General features: G+C 48.9%; 1 protein-coding gene across 2 annotated transcripts in view; it reads right to left on the bottom strand.

Moving 5' to 3' along the window:
- sned1 (sushi, nidogen and EGF-like domains 1) overlaps positions 1-18,555 on the bottom strand; it is a 195,460-nt gene that overhangs the window by 72,699 nt on the left and 104,206 nt on the right. For both annotated transcript variants that reach the window (XM_078563454.1, XM_078563453.1), the window contains exons 5-9: positions 12,896-13,021; positions 7,745-7,858; positions 5,757-5,870; positions 4,052-4,165; positions 1,181-1,294 (exon numbers count right to left, since the gene is read on the bottom strand). In XM_078563454.1, coding sequence (XP_078419580.1) covers positions 1,181-1,294; positions 4,052-4,165; positions 5,757-5,870; positions 7,745-7,858; positions 12,896-13,021 — 582 coding nt within the window. The remainder of the gene's footprint in view (positions 1-1,180; positions 1,295-4,051; positions 4,166-5,756; positions 5,871-7,744; positions 7,859-12,895; positions 13,022-18,555) is intronic.

Here is an 18,555-nt window from a genome sequence, read left to right as displayed (position 1 = left end):
GCAGACACGATGGGATGAATGGTCTCCTTCTGTGCCATTAAAATTCTGTGATTTTGTGACTACTGGGCAGAACATTGCCTGTTACAAGCTTCCCTGTTGTGACAAGATATTGGGCGGAACTTTCTGTGCCCGCTGGTGCTAGGCATGTTCGGCGGCATGAGTGGACAATATGGCACGAAGGCCAAAAATTGGCTTCATGATGTTGTCATGAAGAGATATTAATGTGTATAATGTTATTGGACATTATTTTTAAATTGGACTTGTAATGGGATCTGTGTGTGGATTAATTAGATTAAAATCAGCTAGTCTTGGGTGCTTTGATGTATAGTAATTTGAGGTGTTAAGTAGATAAATATAAGCTTAGGAGGTAAAGAGTGCATTTGCATTTGTTGAATAAACCATTCAAAAGAAGGGAGTAAAATCTTGCACCTAGCTAGGAGACACCAAGCAATGCGTTTATATTACTAATAGAGTTGGCGCTATGAAAGGGGTTTTATTGTTAGAAGAGGTGGAGTTCAAAAGACCTAGTGATTCAATGAGAACTTATGTTCAAAGGGAAGGCTAGGTATAAACAGAAAGGAGTTTTGTATGTGCAGGTCAGAGGCTTGTAAGATCTAAGCAGCTTGTAAGCCCTATAACTGCAAAGGAACCAAATTGCAAGGGACCTCATTTCAAATTCATGAGATAAAATGTGTTTTGCCTGGTGTCTGTTTAAAGCCCTATGGGTTATTGTTGCCTTGGTGAAGATTTACCTGGGAGTGATTAATTTGGGGATTTGTTTAAAAGTTATTATGGTAGTAATTTGTAGACGTGTATGTGTTTAATTTCTTGTTTAATTTAGTTTACATAAAAAACCTCTAGGCTTGGTGGTTCAATTTCTGGATTCAGAGCTGCATCTGAAACATACCAATTGAAAATATAGGTTATAACAGTTGTTCAAGTTTCCCTCTGGGATTTAAACAACTCAGCCTTTACCAACTGCTGTGTCATAACAACGTGTGAAACCAGTTTGCAAACCCCCTGGCATTGTTAGACCTGCAACCAGATTTAAGGGGTAGTTGCTAGGTGGCAAGTGATATTGACTACAAACTTGGCACATGATGCCTATCAGAAACCTAGCCACTGAAGCCCAACCACTGCCACAGTGAATTCCATATCACTATCAGATGTTTTCTCTTACCTGCTTCGCAGTGTTTTCCTGTATATGACTGAGGACACAGACATGTGTAATTATTGAGCAGGTCGATACACTCGCCTCCATTCAGGCATGGGCTGGAGTCACACTTGTTAGTTTCTAGCATAGAGGAAACAGCATCGTAAGGACCTGAATCTCAACAGCAAGATCCCCTTGCATTAAAACCACTCCATAACTATACGTATTCATGACAAATGTCTGTGCTGTGCGCCAGCAGATCCACTTGGGCCCCCACCCCGGCTATATTATAATGTCTAGTTGGAAGAGAAATATCTCAGAGTGGCTCTTGGGACAACTGGAATTAACTTTGAGAGAGAAAGTCTCACATGTCTACTTCATGGTCAATGAAACTGAGAGCTAGTGTTACCAGGGACAAGGTAGTCCTAGAAAAGGAGTATGTTTCCACAGAGCTGCACTGTCCTTCAGGCACTCCCAGGGCAAGTACAAAATTAGTTAGATACAGACTGAAGGTTCCTCCCTTTACACTGTCCTTCAAACGCTCCCAAGGCAGGAATAATGAGAGTGAGGCACAGAGTAAATCTCTCTCTATGCTGTCCCAACAAACAGTCTGAGCAGAGCCACAATGTGGGTCAGATACACAGTAAGGTTCTCTTTGCATTGATCCATTAAACACTCGCAGGGCAGGTACAGTGTGGCTTAGATACAAAGTAAAGCACCATTTACACTCTCCCATTGAACGCTCCCAGGTTAGGGTCAACGTGGGCTAGATATCAGGTAAAATTCCCTCTACACTGTTCCATCAAACCCTCTCAGGGCAGTTATAGCATGGGTTGGATACAGCATACTGCTCCCTCTATTGTGTCCCATCAAACATTCTCTGGGCAGGGACAGCATGCGTTAGATACAGAATAAAGCTCCCTCTATGTTTTTCCATCAAGCATTCCCAGCAAAGTCACAGCATAGGCTAAATACAGAATAAAGCTCTCTCTACACTATCCCAGCAAACGCTCCAAGAGCAAGTACGTCATGGGCCAATACAGAATAAAGATACCTCTGCATTGTCCCATCGAACACTTCCTGGGCTGGTATAATACTTGGTATATACAGAATAATGCTCCCTCTACAATGTCCCATCAAACATTTTCCAAGCAGGTACAGCATGGGTTACATACAGAGTGCAGTTCCCTCTGCACTGTCCCCTCAGATCACTCCTAAAATTAAACTCAGGACTTGGCTTTGACAGAAAATGGACTTTGCTTCTGCTCTGAGCAGAGTATCTTTCACTGCACAGTGCAGTTTGCATCCCTCCTAAACGCTTCTAACACTCAGATCCATATCAATATCAAAACAATTTAAGGGACTGGCAAATGCCTTTTGGCTTAGCTGTGGAAAGCTTGCAATATTCCTTTGCAAGGAAACAGTGGAAGAGAGACTTGCAGTAAAAAATTACATTGACAGACAAAAAAATAACACAGAGCATGTGAGAAAGAAATAAATGGAGAGACTGACAGTGAGAAAGAGGAGAGAGAGAGAGAGAGAGAGAGATGGGAAGCTTGGGTAACTTTCACCTTCGCCACCTGGGCTGTGACTAATGGAACCAACTGATGTTGATCTCAAACAAAATAAAAACAGAATTACCTGGAAAAACTCAGCAAGTCTGGCAGCATCGGTGGAGAAGAAATCAGTCAACGTTTCGAGCCCTCATGGCCCTTCAGCAGAACTGAAGCATAGTTTCAACAAGGGAGAAATATAAATTGGTTTAAGGTGGGTGGGGGGGAAGAGACACATTGAGGGTGTGGTGTGAGCAGATAATCAAAAGATGTCAGAGACAAAAGGGTCAAAGAGGTGTTGAAGGTGGTGGTCTTTGTCTGAGAAAAGTGCTAATTAAGAATGCAAGACAGGATATTCAAAGTACAGCTCTAGTGGGGGTGGGGTGGAAAGACTAAAGGTTTTAGTTTTAGATTTAAAAATAATGGAAATAGGTGGGGAAAGAAGAATCTATATAAATTATTGAAAAAAAAGGCGGGTGGGGAGGGGGAAGAAACGGGGTGGGGATGGGGGGAGGGGGAGTTTAAGATCTAAAGTTGTTGAATTCAATATTCAGCCCAGAAGGCTGTAAAGTGTTGATCTCATTGGTTTCAATGAAGGAGAGATTTGGTGGATTTTACATTGAGTGGGAAATCTGTTCTGTCTGGTCATTGCCTGGGGGTGAGGATGTTAAGAATTACCCCCCCACAATTTTGTGATAACAAAGCAAATAGGCACACACAAAAAAAAACAAATGAAAGATTGAGCCTGAGATAGACAATGAGATAAAGCCACTGACAGAGAGAAAGGGAGGGGGAGATCAAACAGAAAAGTGTCAGCTCAGTGGAAGTACTCTTATCTCTAAATCAGATGATTCTGGGATTAACTTCCACTCCAGATGCTTAGATTGTCACACTTGTGTGGTACGGAGGGATGCTGCACGGTAGGTGGTAAAAGTGATCAGATGTTAAACTAAAATCCTGTCGGTTCTTTCAGGTGGATGCTAAAAAAAAATCACAATGGTCGGTATTTGAAGAAAAGCAGGAAAGTTTTCCCTGGTAACCTGGCTAACATTTATCACACATACACGGTGATCTCTCATTGTCACATTTCTGTTTGTGGGAACTTGCTATGCTCAAATTGGCTGCCGCATGTCCTACTTTAAACATTGACAATGCTTCAAAAGTTCTTCATTGGCTGTAAAATGCTTTGAGATATTCTGAGATCGTGACAGGCACAATAGAAATATAAGCATTTTTGTTCTTTCAAGATGCAGAGCCACTGAAAGAGAATTGACAATGAGAACAGACAGAAAAATAACTGAGAATAGAAATCTTAACAGAGAAGGACAAGGGGAGAGAAGCTTACCATTTTCACAGTTATCCCCAGTGTAGCCCTTCTGACAGATACACACTGCAGTTCCATTGTCTGTGTCGCACACACCACCATTTAGACACTCTTTCGTTTTACATAAGGACTCAGCTGTAATTGGAAGTCATAACAGTAGTTAAAGCAATTACACCTCACTGCAGAAAGCAGGTCATCCTAGTCAACGCTGAGTGCAACTTCAGTTTTACTCTGCAATGGACTTACACATCTCAGTGTTACATGATCCATTCCTTTGTTAATTTGCCCCATCTCAATATTATCCTATGACCAAACTCTGCATTACTCTCTACTGTTTGGATCCATCTAATGACATTACTCTACGATACTGTGATCCACCTAAATGTTATTCTGATCCCTCCTTCGCATTACTTTCTAGCACTCTGGCCCCACTCACAGTTCTGCTGTCTAACCCTCTGCTTGGGGTAACACTCTGTAGTACCTCCTACCCCAACTCTGATCACCCTCCCCACCCACCAGCTCAGTTTTAGTCAGTAATATTCCGCTCACTGCTACTCTGTAGCACTCTGATCCTGGTGCTCAGTTTTAGTCAGGTAATATTCTGTTCAACATTACTCCAAAATATACTGGCCAGCGTTACTCTGTGATCCCATTCTCACTGTTATTCTGTAAATCTGTCCTCAGTGTAACTCTGGGACCCCCATCCTCAGTGTTACTCTGTGACCCCATCCTCAGTGTTACTCTGTGACCCCTGACTTCAGCGTTACTCTGTGACCCCTGACTTCAGTGTTACTCTGTGACCCCTATCCTCAGTGTTACTCTGTGACCCTTATCCTCAGTGTTACTCTGTGACCCCATTCTCAGTGTTACTCTGTGACCCCATCCTCAGTGTTACTCTGTGACCCCTGACTTCAGTGTTACTCTGTGACCCCGTCCTCAGTGATACTCTGTGGCTCCTATCCTCAGTGTTACCCTGTGACCGCCATCCTCAGTGTTACTCTATGACCCCGTCCTCAGTGTTACTCTGTGACTCCATCCTCAGTGCTACTCTGTGACCCCTGACTTCAGTATTGTTCTGTGACCCCCATCCTCAGTGTTATTCAGTGACCCTGCCCTCAGTGTTACTCTGTGACCCCGTCCTCAGTGTTACTCTGTGACTCCATCCTCAGTGTTACTCTGTGACCCCTGACTTCAGCGTTACTCTGTGACCCCTGACTTCAGTGTTACTCTGTGACCCCTATCCTCAGTGTTACTCTGTGACCCTTATCCTCAGTGTTACTCTGTGACCCCATTCTCAGTGTTACTCTGTGAACCCATCCTCAGTGTTACTCTGTGACCCCTGACTTCAGTGTTACTCTGTGACCCCGTCCTCAGTGATACTCTGTGGCTCCTATCCTCAGTGTTACCCTGTGACCGCCATCCTCAGTGTTACTCTATGACCCTGTCCTCAGTGTTACTCTGTGACTCCATCCTCAGTGCTACTCTGTGACCCCTGACTTCAGTATTGTTCTGTGGCCCCCATCCTCAGTGTTACTCAGTGACCCTGCCCTCAGTGTTACTCTGTGACCCCGTCCTCAGTGTTACTCTGTGACTCCATCCTCAGTGCTACTCTGTGACCCCTGACTTCAGTATTGTTCTGTGACCCCCATCCTCAGTGTTACTCTGTGACCCTGCCCTCAGTGTTACTCTGTGACCCCCATCCTCAGTGTTACTCTGTAATACTCACCAATTTCACAGTGCTTTCCAATAAACCCAAGAACACACTCGCAGCTGTATGTATCAATCCCATCGATACAGGTGGCTTCGTTCTGACATTCATTCAGCACACAGTCATCAATGTCTGGACAATAGAGAGAACAAGGATGAGGCATGCATGCGTTTTTTAACGATGTTTACCCTGGAGACGGGGGGGGCAAACTTATCTCTTTCACAATTAAAATAAAGCCATGAATATTTTTGTAGTGAGTGGGATGTTTGATGCTCCACAGCCATCAAAGGCCAAATTATTAATCACAGCCGTATCCCCACCACTTATGGTAGGCAGGAGGAAATTGGAGGCAGTGTCTCTGTTGACCACATTTACAGACAATCTAGCAGCCTGCCTCTTAAATTAGTGAGGATACGACGCCTGACAGAAGAGGGGCAGGAGAAGAGAAAGACTGGGGAAAACCAACAAGAGAATAAACAACCAAGAGGCCCAACTTGATCATTTCCTCCACTTTCTCTCTGTTTTCGCTTCTGTACAGCCGCCGTTGAGATGGAAGTCGGACAAACAAGCTCCAGTATTGTAGCCACCATGAGCAACTTGCACTTATATAGCAGCTTTAACACACAAAAAATGTCCCATTGCCCTTCCCAAAGACAGCATTAACTTATTGACACCAAGTCAAAGAAGGAGGCATTAGAAGGGGTGGGCCAAAAGCTTGGTCAAAGAGATGGAATTTAAAACAGGTTTGAAAGAAGGAGGCGAGTGTAGAGGCAGAGAGGTATCTCCAGACTGTAGGCTCAAGATGGCTGAAGGCACATCCACCACTGGTTGAGTGAAAGTGGAAGGAGGATGCATAACTTTCCTGGATCAGTGTCAGAGAGTTCAAGGTGGAGGATGGAGGGCTGAAGGAGATCATAAGGGAACTGCCAGCCAATGCAAGGTAGTGAACAAGGGTGATGAGTGAGAATTGGTGCAGGGTAGGGCATGGTCAGCAAAGTGTCAGGCTGTTATTTATGGAAGATGGGACCAGGGGATCATTGAAATGGATGAATTTGGAGGTGGCAAAGGCATTGATGAGGGTTTCAATCGCAGATGAGATGGAAATAGGTGATGTTGTAGATGTGGAAGTAGATGGTTTTTGTGATGGAGCTGAAATGGGATTGGAAGCTCAGGGTTGAATCGGAAGCTGAGTTTGTGAACAGGCTGGTTCAGCCTGAGACAGTGACTTGGGAGAAGGGTGGCCATTGGCCAGGGTACTGAGCTTGTTGAAGAAAGAAGATGGCTCTGGTCTTTCCAATATTTGGTTGGATAAAACAGCAGCTCATCGTTAGTAAGCAGTCTGCCAACACAGAGGTAGTAGAGGGTTCAGAGATGCATCTGGTTTGTTCCCAGCAGTTGTGTTGAGATGGAGTGATTAGAGAATGGAATGGTTATCAATATACCATGTAACAACATTGAGGCACTGCCCACATCCTATCACTATGTAATTATGGCTAGACTCAACATGTTGCCATCCTTCCCAATCCTTCCTTTCAACTGAATCAATGTCCATCTCTGCATACAGCTCAATAATTTCATGGGGCATTTGGATGTTAACTGTGCCCATGACTAGCATTTGACAGACACTGGCTGAAAAGAAAGCTCTAACAGTGTCAATGAAGGGGGTTTAACTCTAGAATGACAGGTCTCTTTTTTTAAAAAAAGACAACTGACCCCTCTTCAGAGATTAAAACAATAAAACTCGCTCCCTTTAAAATGGGTACCAACAAGAGCAGCAGATTATTGGCGCGATGGATGCTGCAATCATTGTTAAATACTTGGCTGTCAATCAACTGGTATTCAAAAGGATAATTGCCCGTCTAAGTGAGGTATCAGCATATGAGTCTCACTGTAACTGCAGGAGAACCCATGCATTCTTAAACAGAGTTGCGCTCAACTTTTAAACTGACATTGGTACAATGTGGTCAGTGTTAGACAAACTAGAGGAATATAAAACCAATCAGAACCTGTTTCACAGAGCATTCCTGTAAACCCAGCAGGGCACTGACAAGTGAAGGCATTCTGTCCATCTCTGCAGGTCCCCCCATTGCGACAAGGATACGAGGAGCATTCATCGACATCTGGAAAACAAATGAGAAGTCAGGGGACCATTGACTGCTGTGCAGCCCATTCACCTGCATCGGACAGGTGCTTCTCAGTAAGTGAACACTGACTTAGTGCAGCAACATGACTGCCATGGCGACCCCTATCCAAGGGTTTGGCGCAGGTCAGACAGATTCCCTCATATGACAAACACAATCAGCTCCGCCTCCCACCAAAACAAATGTTAAACTCATCCCCATCTCATCCCCCCACACCTCCCCATCTCATCTCCCCACCCCATATCCCCCCATCTCCCCATCTCAACGCCGCCCCCCACCTCCCCATCTCATCTCCCCACCCCATATCCCCCCATCTCCCCATCTCAACCACGCCCCCACATCCCCATCTCATTTCCCCACCTCGCCCATCATATCTTCCCCACATCACCATCTCATCCCCCCCAATTCCCCATCACACCCACTGCCTCCCCATGTCAACCCCCCAATTCTCCATCTCACCTCCCCACCTCCCCCATCTCACCTCCCCATCTCCCCCATCTCACCTCCCCATCTCCCCCATCTCACCTCCCCATCTCCCCCATCTCATCCCCCCACTGCCCCCACCTCATCTCTCCACCTCCCCATCTCATTTCCCCCACCTCTTCATCTCATCCCCTCACACCTCCCTATCTCATCTTGCCCCGACCTCCCCCATCTCATCCTTCCACATCCCCACCTCATCCCCCAGCCCCCCATCTCATCCCCTCACCCCCACATCTCATCCCCCCAGCCCCCATCTCATCCCCTCACCCCCACATCTCATCCCCCCAGCCCCCATCTCATCCCCCCAGCCCCCATCTCATCCCCCCAGCCCCCATCTCATCCTCCCAGCCCCCATCTCATCCTCCCAGCCCGCATCTCATCCCCTCGCCCCCACATCTCTTCCCCCATCTTCCCACCTGATCCATCCTTATCCTATCTCACCACCCCATCTCCCCATCTCATTCCCCCCACCACCCACATTTCACCCCCCAACCTTCCAACCTCACCTCCCAATCTCATCCCCCCACCTCCCAAATCTCTCCCCCCCACCTCCTACATCACACCCCCCAACCTCCCCATCTCACCCCCCAACCTCCGCAACTCACCCCCCACCTCCCCCATCTCATCTCCCCAACTCCCATCCCATCCTCCCCATCCCTATTTCATACCCCTTCCTCCATCTCATCCCCCCACCTCCCCAGCTCATCCCTCCACCTTCCCACATCATCCCCACCTCCCAACTTCATCCCCCCTCCTCACCCGCCCCCCCACCTCACCCCCCACCTCACCCCACGACATGACCATCTAAGCCCCTCACCTCCCCACCTCATCCCCCCACCTCCCCATCTCATCCTCCCCACCCCCATCTCATCCTCCCCACCCCCGTCTCATCCTCCCCACCCCCGTCTCATCCTCCCCACCCCCATCTCATCCTCCCCACCCCCGTCTCATCCTCCCCACCCCCGTTTCATCCTCCCCACCCCTGTCTCATCCTCCCCACCCCGTCTCATCCTCCCCACCCCCATCTCATCCCCCGCAGCTCCCTCATCTCATCCCCCAACCTCCCCATCTCACCCCCCACCTCTGCATCTCATCTCCCCAACCTCCATCCCATCCTCCCCACCTCCGTCTCATCCTCCCCACCCCTGTCTCATCCTCTCCACTCCCATCTCATCCTCCCCACCCCCATCTCATCCTCCCCACCCCCATCTCATCCTCCCCACCCCCGTCTCATCCTCCCCACCCCCGTCTCATCCTCCCCACCCCTGTCTCATCCTCTCCACCCCCATCTCATCCTCCCCACCCCCGTCTCATCCTCCCCACCCCCGTCTCATCCTCCCCACCCCCGTCTCATCCTCCCCACCCCCGTCTCATCCTCCCCACCCCATCTCATCCTCCCCACCCCCGTCTCATCCTCCCCACCCCTGTCTCATCCTCTCCACCCCCATCTCATCCCCTGCACCTCCCCCATCTCACCCCCCACCTCCGCATCTCATCTCCCCAACCCCCATCCCATCCTCCCCACCTCCATCTCATCCCCCACCTCCCAGCTCACCCCTCCACCTTCCCACATCACCCCCACCTCATCCCCCCACTCCCCGTCTCATCCTCCCCACCCCCGTCTCATCCTCCCCACCCCCATCTCAACCCCACACCTCCCTCATCTAAACCCCCCACCTCCCAATCTCACCCCCACCTCGCCATCTCATCCTCCCCACCCTCCCTCTGTCCCTCATCTCATCCCCCCATCTCATAACCCCCAACCCCATCACATCCACCCCACCCCCAATATCATACCCCACCTCCCCATATCATCCCCCCCACCTCCCATCTCATTCTCCCCACCCCCCATATCATACCCCACCTCCCCATATCATCCCCCCACCTCCTATCTCAACCCCCACACTCCATCTCATCCACCAACCTCCCCCATCTCTTCCTGCCTTCCCACCTGATCCACCTTCCCCCATCTCATCCCCCAACCCCACCTCACCCCCACCTCCACATCTCATCCCCCCCACCTCCCACATTTCAGCCCCCACCTCCCAATCTCGCCCCCAACCTCCCCATCTCACCCCCAACCTCCCCATCTCACCCCCCCACCTCCCCCATCTCACCCTCCACCTCCCCCATCTCATCTCCCCAACCCCCATCCCATCCTCCCCACCCACCTCATACACACTACTCCATCTCATCCCCCCACCTCCCACATCACTCCCACCTCCCCACTTCACCCCCTCCTCACCCCCTCATCTCAACCCCCCCACCTGCCCATTTCACCCACCCAACTCAACTCCTCACCTCAACCCTCCACCTACCCATCTCACCCCATGACCTGCCCATCTAATCCCCCTCACCTCCCCACCTCATCACCCCACCTCCCCATCTCATTCCCCCCACCTCCCATCTCAACCCCCCACACCCCATCTCATCACCCAACCTCCCCACCCCCATCTCATCACCCAACCTCCCCATCTCATCCCCACCTCTCATCTCATCCCCACCTCCCCATCTTACCCCACGACCTGCCCATCTAACTCCCCTCACCTCCCCACTTCATCCCCCCACTTCCCCATCTCATCATCCCCACCCCCATCTCATCCTCCCCACCCCCATCTCATCCCCCCACCTCTCATCTCATCCCCACCTCCCCATTTCATCCCCCAGCTCCCATCTCAACCCCCCACACCCCATCTCATCACCCAACATCCCCCATCTCATCCACCCACCTCCCATCTCACCTTCCCCACCTCCCATCTCATCTCCCCATCTTATCTCCCATGCCCCCATCTCATCCCCCTCACCACTCCCATCTCATTACCCCACCTCCCCCATCTCACCCCCCTCACCTCCCCATCTCACACCTCCCCCATCTCATCACCCCACTCCCCCATCTCATCCTCCCCGCTCTCCCATCTCATCCTATCCACCCCTATCTTATCCCTCCACATCCCCATCTCATCCCCCACCTCCTCATCTCATATCACCTTCTCCCCATCTTACCCTCCATGCCCCACCTCATCCCCCCACCTCCCCCATCTCACCCCTCCACCTCATCTCCCCACTCCCCCATCTCAACCTCCCCACCCTCCCATCTCATCCTACCCACCCCCTTCTCATCCTACCCACCCCCATTTCATCCTCCCACTTCCCTTCTCATCCCCCACCTCCCCATTTCATCCTACCCACCCAATCTCATCACCCAACCTCCCCCATCTCATCCACCCACCTCCCATCTCATCTCCCCTTCTCCCCAACTTATCTCCCATGACCCCATCTCATACCCCTCACCTCTCCCATTTCATTCCCCCCCTTCACCTTCCCATCTCACCCACCTCACCTCCCCATCTCACCCCCCATCTCATCTCCCCACTCCCCCATCTCATCCTCCCCACTCTCCCATCTCATCCTATCCACCCCTATCGTATCCCCCCACCTCCCCATCTCATCCCCCAGCTCCTCATCTCTTATCCCCTTCTCCCCATCTTATCCCCCAACTCCCAATCTCACCCCCCTCACCTCCCCATCTCACCCCCCCACCTCATCTCCCCACTACCCCATCTCATCATCCCCACCCTTCCATCTCATCCTATCCACCCCTATCTGATCCCCCCAACCTCCCCATCTCATCCCCCCACTTTCCCACCTCATTCCCCCCACCTTCCCACCTCATCCCCCCATCTCATCCTCCCTACCCCCATCTCAGTTCCCCCACTTCCACATCTCATTCCCCACGTCCTCATTTCACCCCGCTCACCTCCCATTTCATCCCCCCCACCTCCCAATCTCATCTCCCCACTCCCCCCATCTTATCCTCCCACTCCCCATCTCATTTCCCCCGCCTCCACATCTCATTTCCCCACATCCCCATCTCACTCCCCTCACCTCCCTATCTCATCCCCCCAACTTTCCCACCTCATTCCCCCCACCTTACCACCTCATCCCCCATCTCCCCATCTCATCCTCCCCAACCCCATCTCATCCTCCCTACCCCCATCTCATTTCCCCCACCTCCACATTTCATTCCCCACTTCCTCATCTCACCCCGCTCACCTCCCTTCTCATTTCCCCCATCTCCACTTCTCATCTCCCCCACCTCCCCATCTTATCCCCCAACCCCCCATCTCATCCTCCCCACCCACAGCTCATTTCCCCCACCTCCCCATCTCATTTTCCCCACCTCCCCATCTCATCTCCTCATCTACCCCATCTCATCCCCCCTCACTTGCCTGATTTTGTTAGATCACCCGTCCCATCACCTGACCCCATCCATCCCATCACCTGACCCCATCCATCCCATCACCTGACCCCATCCATCCCAGCCTCATCTCAATTCGCACCCCCCCCACCACATCTTCCATTTTGTGAACCCATGTCATGCCCTTGAAGTTCTATTCATTTTCTCCCCACATAGTGCTTTTCCCCCATCCTGTATCACACTCTTCCAAATGTATCTGTCCACACTTCCACATGCTGTTCCCTAAGTCCCTCCCAAAAGAGGGACTCTTTATTCACTCCAACAAAATGCATTACCTATCTGACACCTCCGGCCTGTGAATCCTGCCCGACATGAACACGTATAAGACGGATTTCCAGTAATGCAATCATCAATGCACCTTCCATCGTTCAGACAGGGCCGCAGATTCAAGCACACCAAGGCTGTAGAAAGACAGGTTTGAGGTGAAACAACAGTAGCTATCGCTAGCAACTTATTGGCCGGAATTTTGTGGCCCTGTCGTGGCGAGCACAGGGTTGTAAAATGCGGCGAGAAATTTTAAACTCCATTGACTTCCACGGCATTGTAAAATCCCGCTGTGGGAAAATTCCGCCCATGGAGTGGGGCCATTCCTCTGACATACTCATGTTGAAATTCTAACTCTCTCCCAACTCTTCCTATTCAACTTCCTGTGAAGATCCATAAGTGGGCCTATGCCCCCTGTAATCCAAAACTTACAAGTTTATACAGGCTGTGATTCGGAGCATGTGCCACAGGATAATGGCTACTCTTTAACCAGAGTATTTGACAGCAGTAGTTGCACAGGTTGCCTTGCCTGCAATGTAATTATTTTGTTATACTGTGTCCAGAAGTACAAGTGAATTTTTATTTATTCTTTCACGAGATTCAGATGTCGCTGGGAAGGCCAAGTTTTGCTGCCCATTCCTGATTGCCCTTGAGAAGGTGGTGGTGAGCTGCCTTCTTGAAACGCTGCAGTCCTTGTGGTGTAGGTAGACCCATAGTGCTGTTAGGAAGGGAGTTCCAGGATTTTGACCCAGCAACAGTGAAGGAACGGCGACATATTTCCAAGTCAGGATGATGTGTGGCTTGGAGGGGAAATTCCAGGTGGTGGTGTTCCCATGTGTCTGCTGCCCTTGTCCTTCTATGTGGTACAGGTCAAGGGTTTGGACGGTGCTGTCGAAGAAGCCTTGGTGAGTTGCTGCAGTGCATCACTCATCAGTGAGCTCACTTCATTGCAATATTTAAACCAGATGGATTTTGCTGCCACTATGCATCGATGATGGAGGGAGCGAACTTTTAAGGTGGTGGATGGGATACTAATCAAGTGGGCTGCTTTATCCTGGATGGTGTCGAGCTACTTGAGTGTTGTTGAAGTTGCATCCATCCAGACAAGTGGGGAGTATTCCATCACACTCCTGACTTGTGCCTTGTTGATGGTGGACAGGCTTTGGGGAGTCAGGAGGTGAGTTACTCACTGCAGGATTCCTAGCCTCTGGCCTCATCTTGTAGCCACAGTATTTATATGGCTAGTCTAGTTCAGTTTCTGGACAATGGTTACCCCAGGATGTTGACAGTGGGTGATTCAGGGATGGTTATGCCTTTGAACGTCAAGGGGCGATGGTTAGATTCTCCTTTGTTGGAGATGGTCATTGTCTGGCACTTGTGTGGCATGAATGTTACTTACCACTTGTCAGCCCAAGCCTGAATGTTGTCCAGGTCTTGCTGCACATGGATATGAACTGATTGAGTGATTGCAGGAATCAGTATTACATAGAAATGACGGAAAACAGAGACTAACAGTGCAAATAATTAAAAAATAACTAATAAATAATTTAAAGCAACAAAGATTTGGACCTGACAGGAGTCTGAAATTGTCCTTCTGCAATATCCAATAAACTGCACAACTTCCTGACACAATGCCTGCATGTGACACCTGTGCTCCTTTGTTCATCAGTGAGCTCAACAGAAATTTAACAGTCCATGAAACCTCAAACTAAGAGGCCTATGAGTGTAGAACTGTTAACAGCCATAGCAGGGCACAATACTACATCCTAGATACAGAAATAGTTGACGAGCAACAAATCAAACTTTATCTTCCTGTGCCTCACATGAATCCAATTGACGCTCTTCAAGACAAGCAAGAAGTTTATTTATGTTGGCTGGGCCATTTGACATGAAGACTATTATTTAGAAATTCATTTGGACTTACACTGCTGCCGGAAGTTAAGTTGCCGACAATATTGCAAATCCTGGGGTGGGGGGAGGGTGTCACTTCAATGACCAATACCAAACTGTTCCAAGAAGGGAACTACTAACCCTTCCTGGGCTGTCCGAATGCCGCTGGTTGGTTTACTTTCTGATCCTGATGGAGTATTATACAGGCATTTCAAAGGCAATTGATCCCTGTGACATTGAAAACCTTGTCCTCAGAAACGCCTGGAGCTTTTGGCAGATTCAGCTGAAGCTTTTCCCAATGGTGGAATGGATGGAATTTCCTGGGACCTGGCCAGATGCAACCCCTTGAAATGGGGGTCTGAAGGTCTCCCTTCCCCACCAGAATTTAAAGGGCTCTTCCCGAGTGGAAACTGTATATCTGCTGTCTCACATTCTTTGATAGCTGTCTGATTTGAATTTACAAATCAAATAACTAGTCTCCTTCAAGAACCCATAATTTTGTGAGCTAGAGTGCAAAGGTTAGTTACTGAGGTTAGAACAGTACCAGAACAGCACCAGAGAACCCACAGCACTAGAATATGAGACACAGCATTCAAATATTACCAGAGCACCCACAGCATTAGAATCCCTTCTTCTAATGATGGCAGGGAATCTGACCGCAGCACAGTCATAGAGTCATAGAGGTTTACAGCACAGAAAAAGGCCCTTTGACCCATCGAGTCTGCGCCAGTCAAACAGGTACCTAACTATTCTAATCCCATTTTCCAGCACTAGGCCCATAGCCTTGTATGCCATGGCATCGCAAGTGCACATCTATTTAGAAGTATTTACTTCTTAAAATGTTATGAGGGTTTCTGCCTCTACCATCCTTTCAGGCAGCGAGTTCCAGATTCCTACCACCCTCTGGGTGAAAAAATTCTTCCTCACATCCCCTCTAAACCTCCTGCCCCTTACCTTAAATCTATGCCCCTGGTTATTGATCCCTCCACCAAGGGGAAAAGTTCCTTCCTATCTATCCTATCTATGCCCCTCAATTTTATACACCTCAATCATGTCCCCCCTCAATCTCCTCTGCTCCAAGGAAAATAACCCCAGTCTATCCAATCTCTCCTCATAACTAAAACTCCCCAGCCCAGGCAACATCCTGGTAAATCTCCTCTGCACTCTCTGTAGTGCAATCACATCCTTCCTATAATGCGGGTTCCAGAACCGGACGCAGTACTCTGGCTGTGGCCTAACCAGCGTTTTATACAGTTCTAGCATAACCTCCCTGCTCTTATATTCTATGCCTCGGCTGATGAAGGCAAGTATCCCATATGCCTTCTTAACCACCATATCTACCTGTCCCGCTACCTTAAGGGACCGGTGGACATGCACACCAAGGTCTCTCTGGTCCTCGGTACTTCCCAGGGTCCTACCATTCATCGTGTATTCCCATGCCTTGTTTGTCCTGCCCAAGTGCATCACCTCACACTTATCTGGATTAAATTCCATTTGCCACTGATCAGCCCATCTGACCAGCCCGTCCATATCCTCCTGTAATCTAAGGCTATCCTCCTCACTATTTACCACCCCACCAATTTTTGTGTCATTCGCGAACTTACTGATCAACCCTCCTACATTCAAGTCTAAATCGTTTATATATGCCACAAACAGCAAGGGACCCAACACCGAACCCTGCGGAACCCCACTGGACACAGGCATCCAGTCACAAATACACCCCTCGACCATCACCCTCTGCTTCCTGCCACTCAGCCAATTCTGGATCCAATTTGCCAAATTGCCTTGGATCCCATGGGCTCTTACCTTCGTTATCAGTCTCCTATGTGGGAACTTATCAAAATCCTTGCTGAAGTCCAAGTGGACTATGTCAAATGCATTGCCCTCATCTACACACCTGGTCACCTCTTCGAAAAATTCAATCAAATTGGTCAGACATGACCTCCCCTTAACAAAACCACGCTGACTGTCCTTGATTAATCCCTGCCTCTCCAAGTGTAGATTAATTCTGACCCTCAGAATTGCATCCAATAGTTTTCCCACCACTGAGGTTAGACTGACTGGCCTGTAGTTCCCTGGTTTATCCTTTCCTCCCTTCTTGAACAACGGTACCACATTGGCTGTCCTCCAGTCCTCTGGCACTTCTCCTGTGGCCAGAGAGGTATTGATAATTATTACCAGCGCCCCTGCATCTCCTCCCTTGCCTCACTCAACAGCCTGGGATACATTTCATCTGGGCCTGGAGATTTATCTACTTTTAAGCCTGCCAGACCACTTAGAACCTCCTCCCTTTCTATGCTAATTTCTTCAATTATATCACAGTCCTTCTGCCTGATTTCCATACCCACGTTGTTCTTCTCACTTGTGAACACCAACACAAAGTGTTCATTTAGAACCCTACCTACGCCTTCCAGCTCCACACACAAATTACCACGATGGTCCTTAATGGGCCCTACTCTTTCCCTAGTTATCCTCTTACTTTTAATGCACTTGGAAAATAACTTTGGATTTTCCTTTATTTTACCTGCCAATGTTTTTGCATGCCCCCTTTTTGCTCTCCTAATTTCCTTTTTAAGTTCCCCCCTACACATTCTATACTCTTCTAGGGCTTCCACTACTTTGAGCCCTCGGTATCTGCCATAAGCCTCCCTGTTTCTCTTTATCCAATCCTGTATATTCCTCGACATCCAGGGTTCCCTGGATTTGTTGGGCCCGCCCTTTATCTTTACTGGAATATGTTGGCCCTGTACTCTCTCTATTTCCTTCTTGAATGAGTCCCACTGCTCTGACACAGGTTTAAAGGTAGCAGCTCTCAGTCCACTCTGGCCAAATGATACCTGATCTTATTAAAATCGGCCTTCCCCCAATTTAGAACTCTGATTTCTGGCTCATCCTTGTCCTTTTCCATAACAACCTTGAATCTAACAGAGTTATGATCACTATCTGCAAAATGCTCCCCCACTGATACCTCTACCACTTGCCCGGCTTCATTCCCTAAAATTTAGTCCAGGACCGCCCCCTCCCTTGCAGGACCTTCTACATACTGATTTAAAAAGCTCTCCTGGATGCATTTTAAGAATTCCGCTCCCTCTAAACTTATCTCACTATGACTAACCCAGTTAATGTTGGGGAAGTTGAAATCCCCCACTATTGCTACCCTATTATTTTCTCTGAAATTCGCCTACATATCTCCTCTTCTATTTCTCTCTGACTGTTTGGGGGCCTCATGTAAACTCCCAGCAAAGTGATTGCTCCTTTTTTGCTTTTAAGCTCTACTCATATGGCTTCATTTGAGAAGCCTTCTCAGGTGTCATCCCTCCTTACTGTTGTAATTGATTCCTTGATCAATATTGCGATACCCCCTCCTCTTTTACCTTCTTCCCTGTCTCACCTGAAGACCCTATATCCTGGAATATTGAGCTGCCAATCCTGCCCCTCTCTCAGCCATGTCTCTGTGACAGCAATGACATCATACTTCCATGTGTTAATTTGTGCCCTCAACTCATCTGCCTTATTCGTCAGACTCCTTGCATTAAAATAAATACCATCCAACCTTGCCAAACTCCCTTGTGCCGTAACTGGCCTATAATTTCTATGCCATCCAGATTCACTTGCTCTCTCTTCTAATTTTGGCTGTGCATCTTCCCCTGCTGAACCTCCTCTTAGGATCCAATCCCCCTGCCAAGTTAGTTTAAATCCTCTCCAACAGCACTAGCAAACCTCCCCACAAGGATGTTGGTCCCATTCCGGTTCAGGTGCAACCTGTCAGCCTTGTACAGGT

This window comes from Cetorhinus maximus, chromosome 19 (genome assembly GCF_964194155.1).
Source record: "Cetorhinus maximus chromosome 19, sCetMax3.hap1.1, whole genome shotgun sequence".
NCBI lineage: Eukaryota > Metazoa > Chordata > Chondrichthyes > Lamniformes > Cetorhinidae > Cetorhinus > Cetorhinus maximus.
The sequence above is the reverse complement of the archived record's forward strand: the minus strand, read 5'-3'. Positions and strand labels throughout refer to the sequence as shown.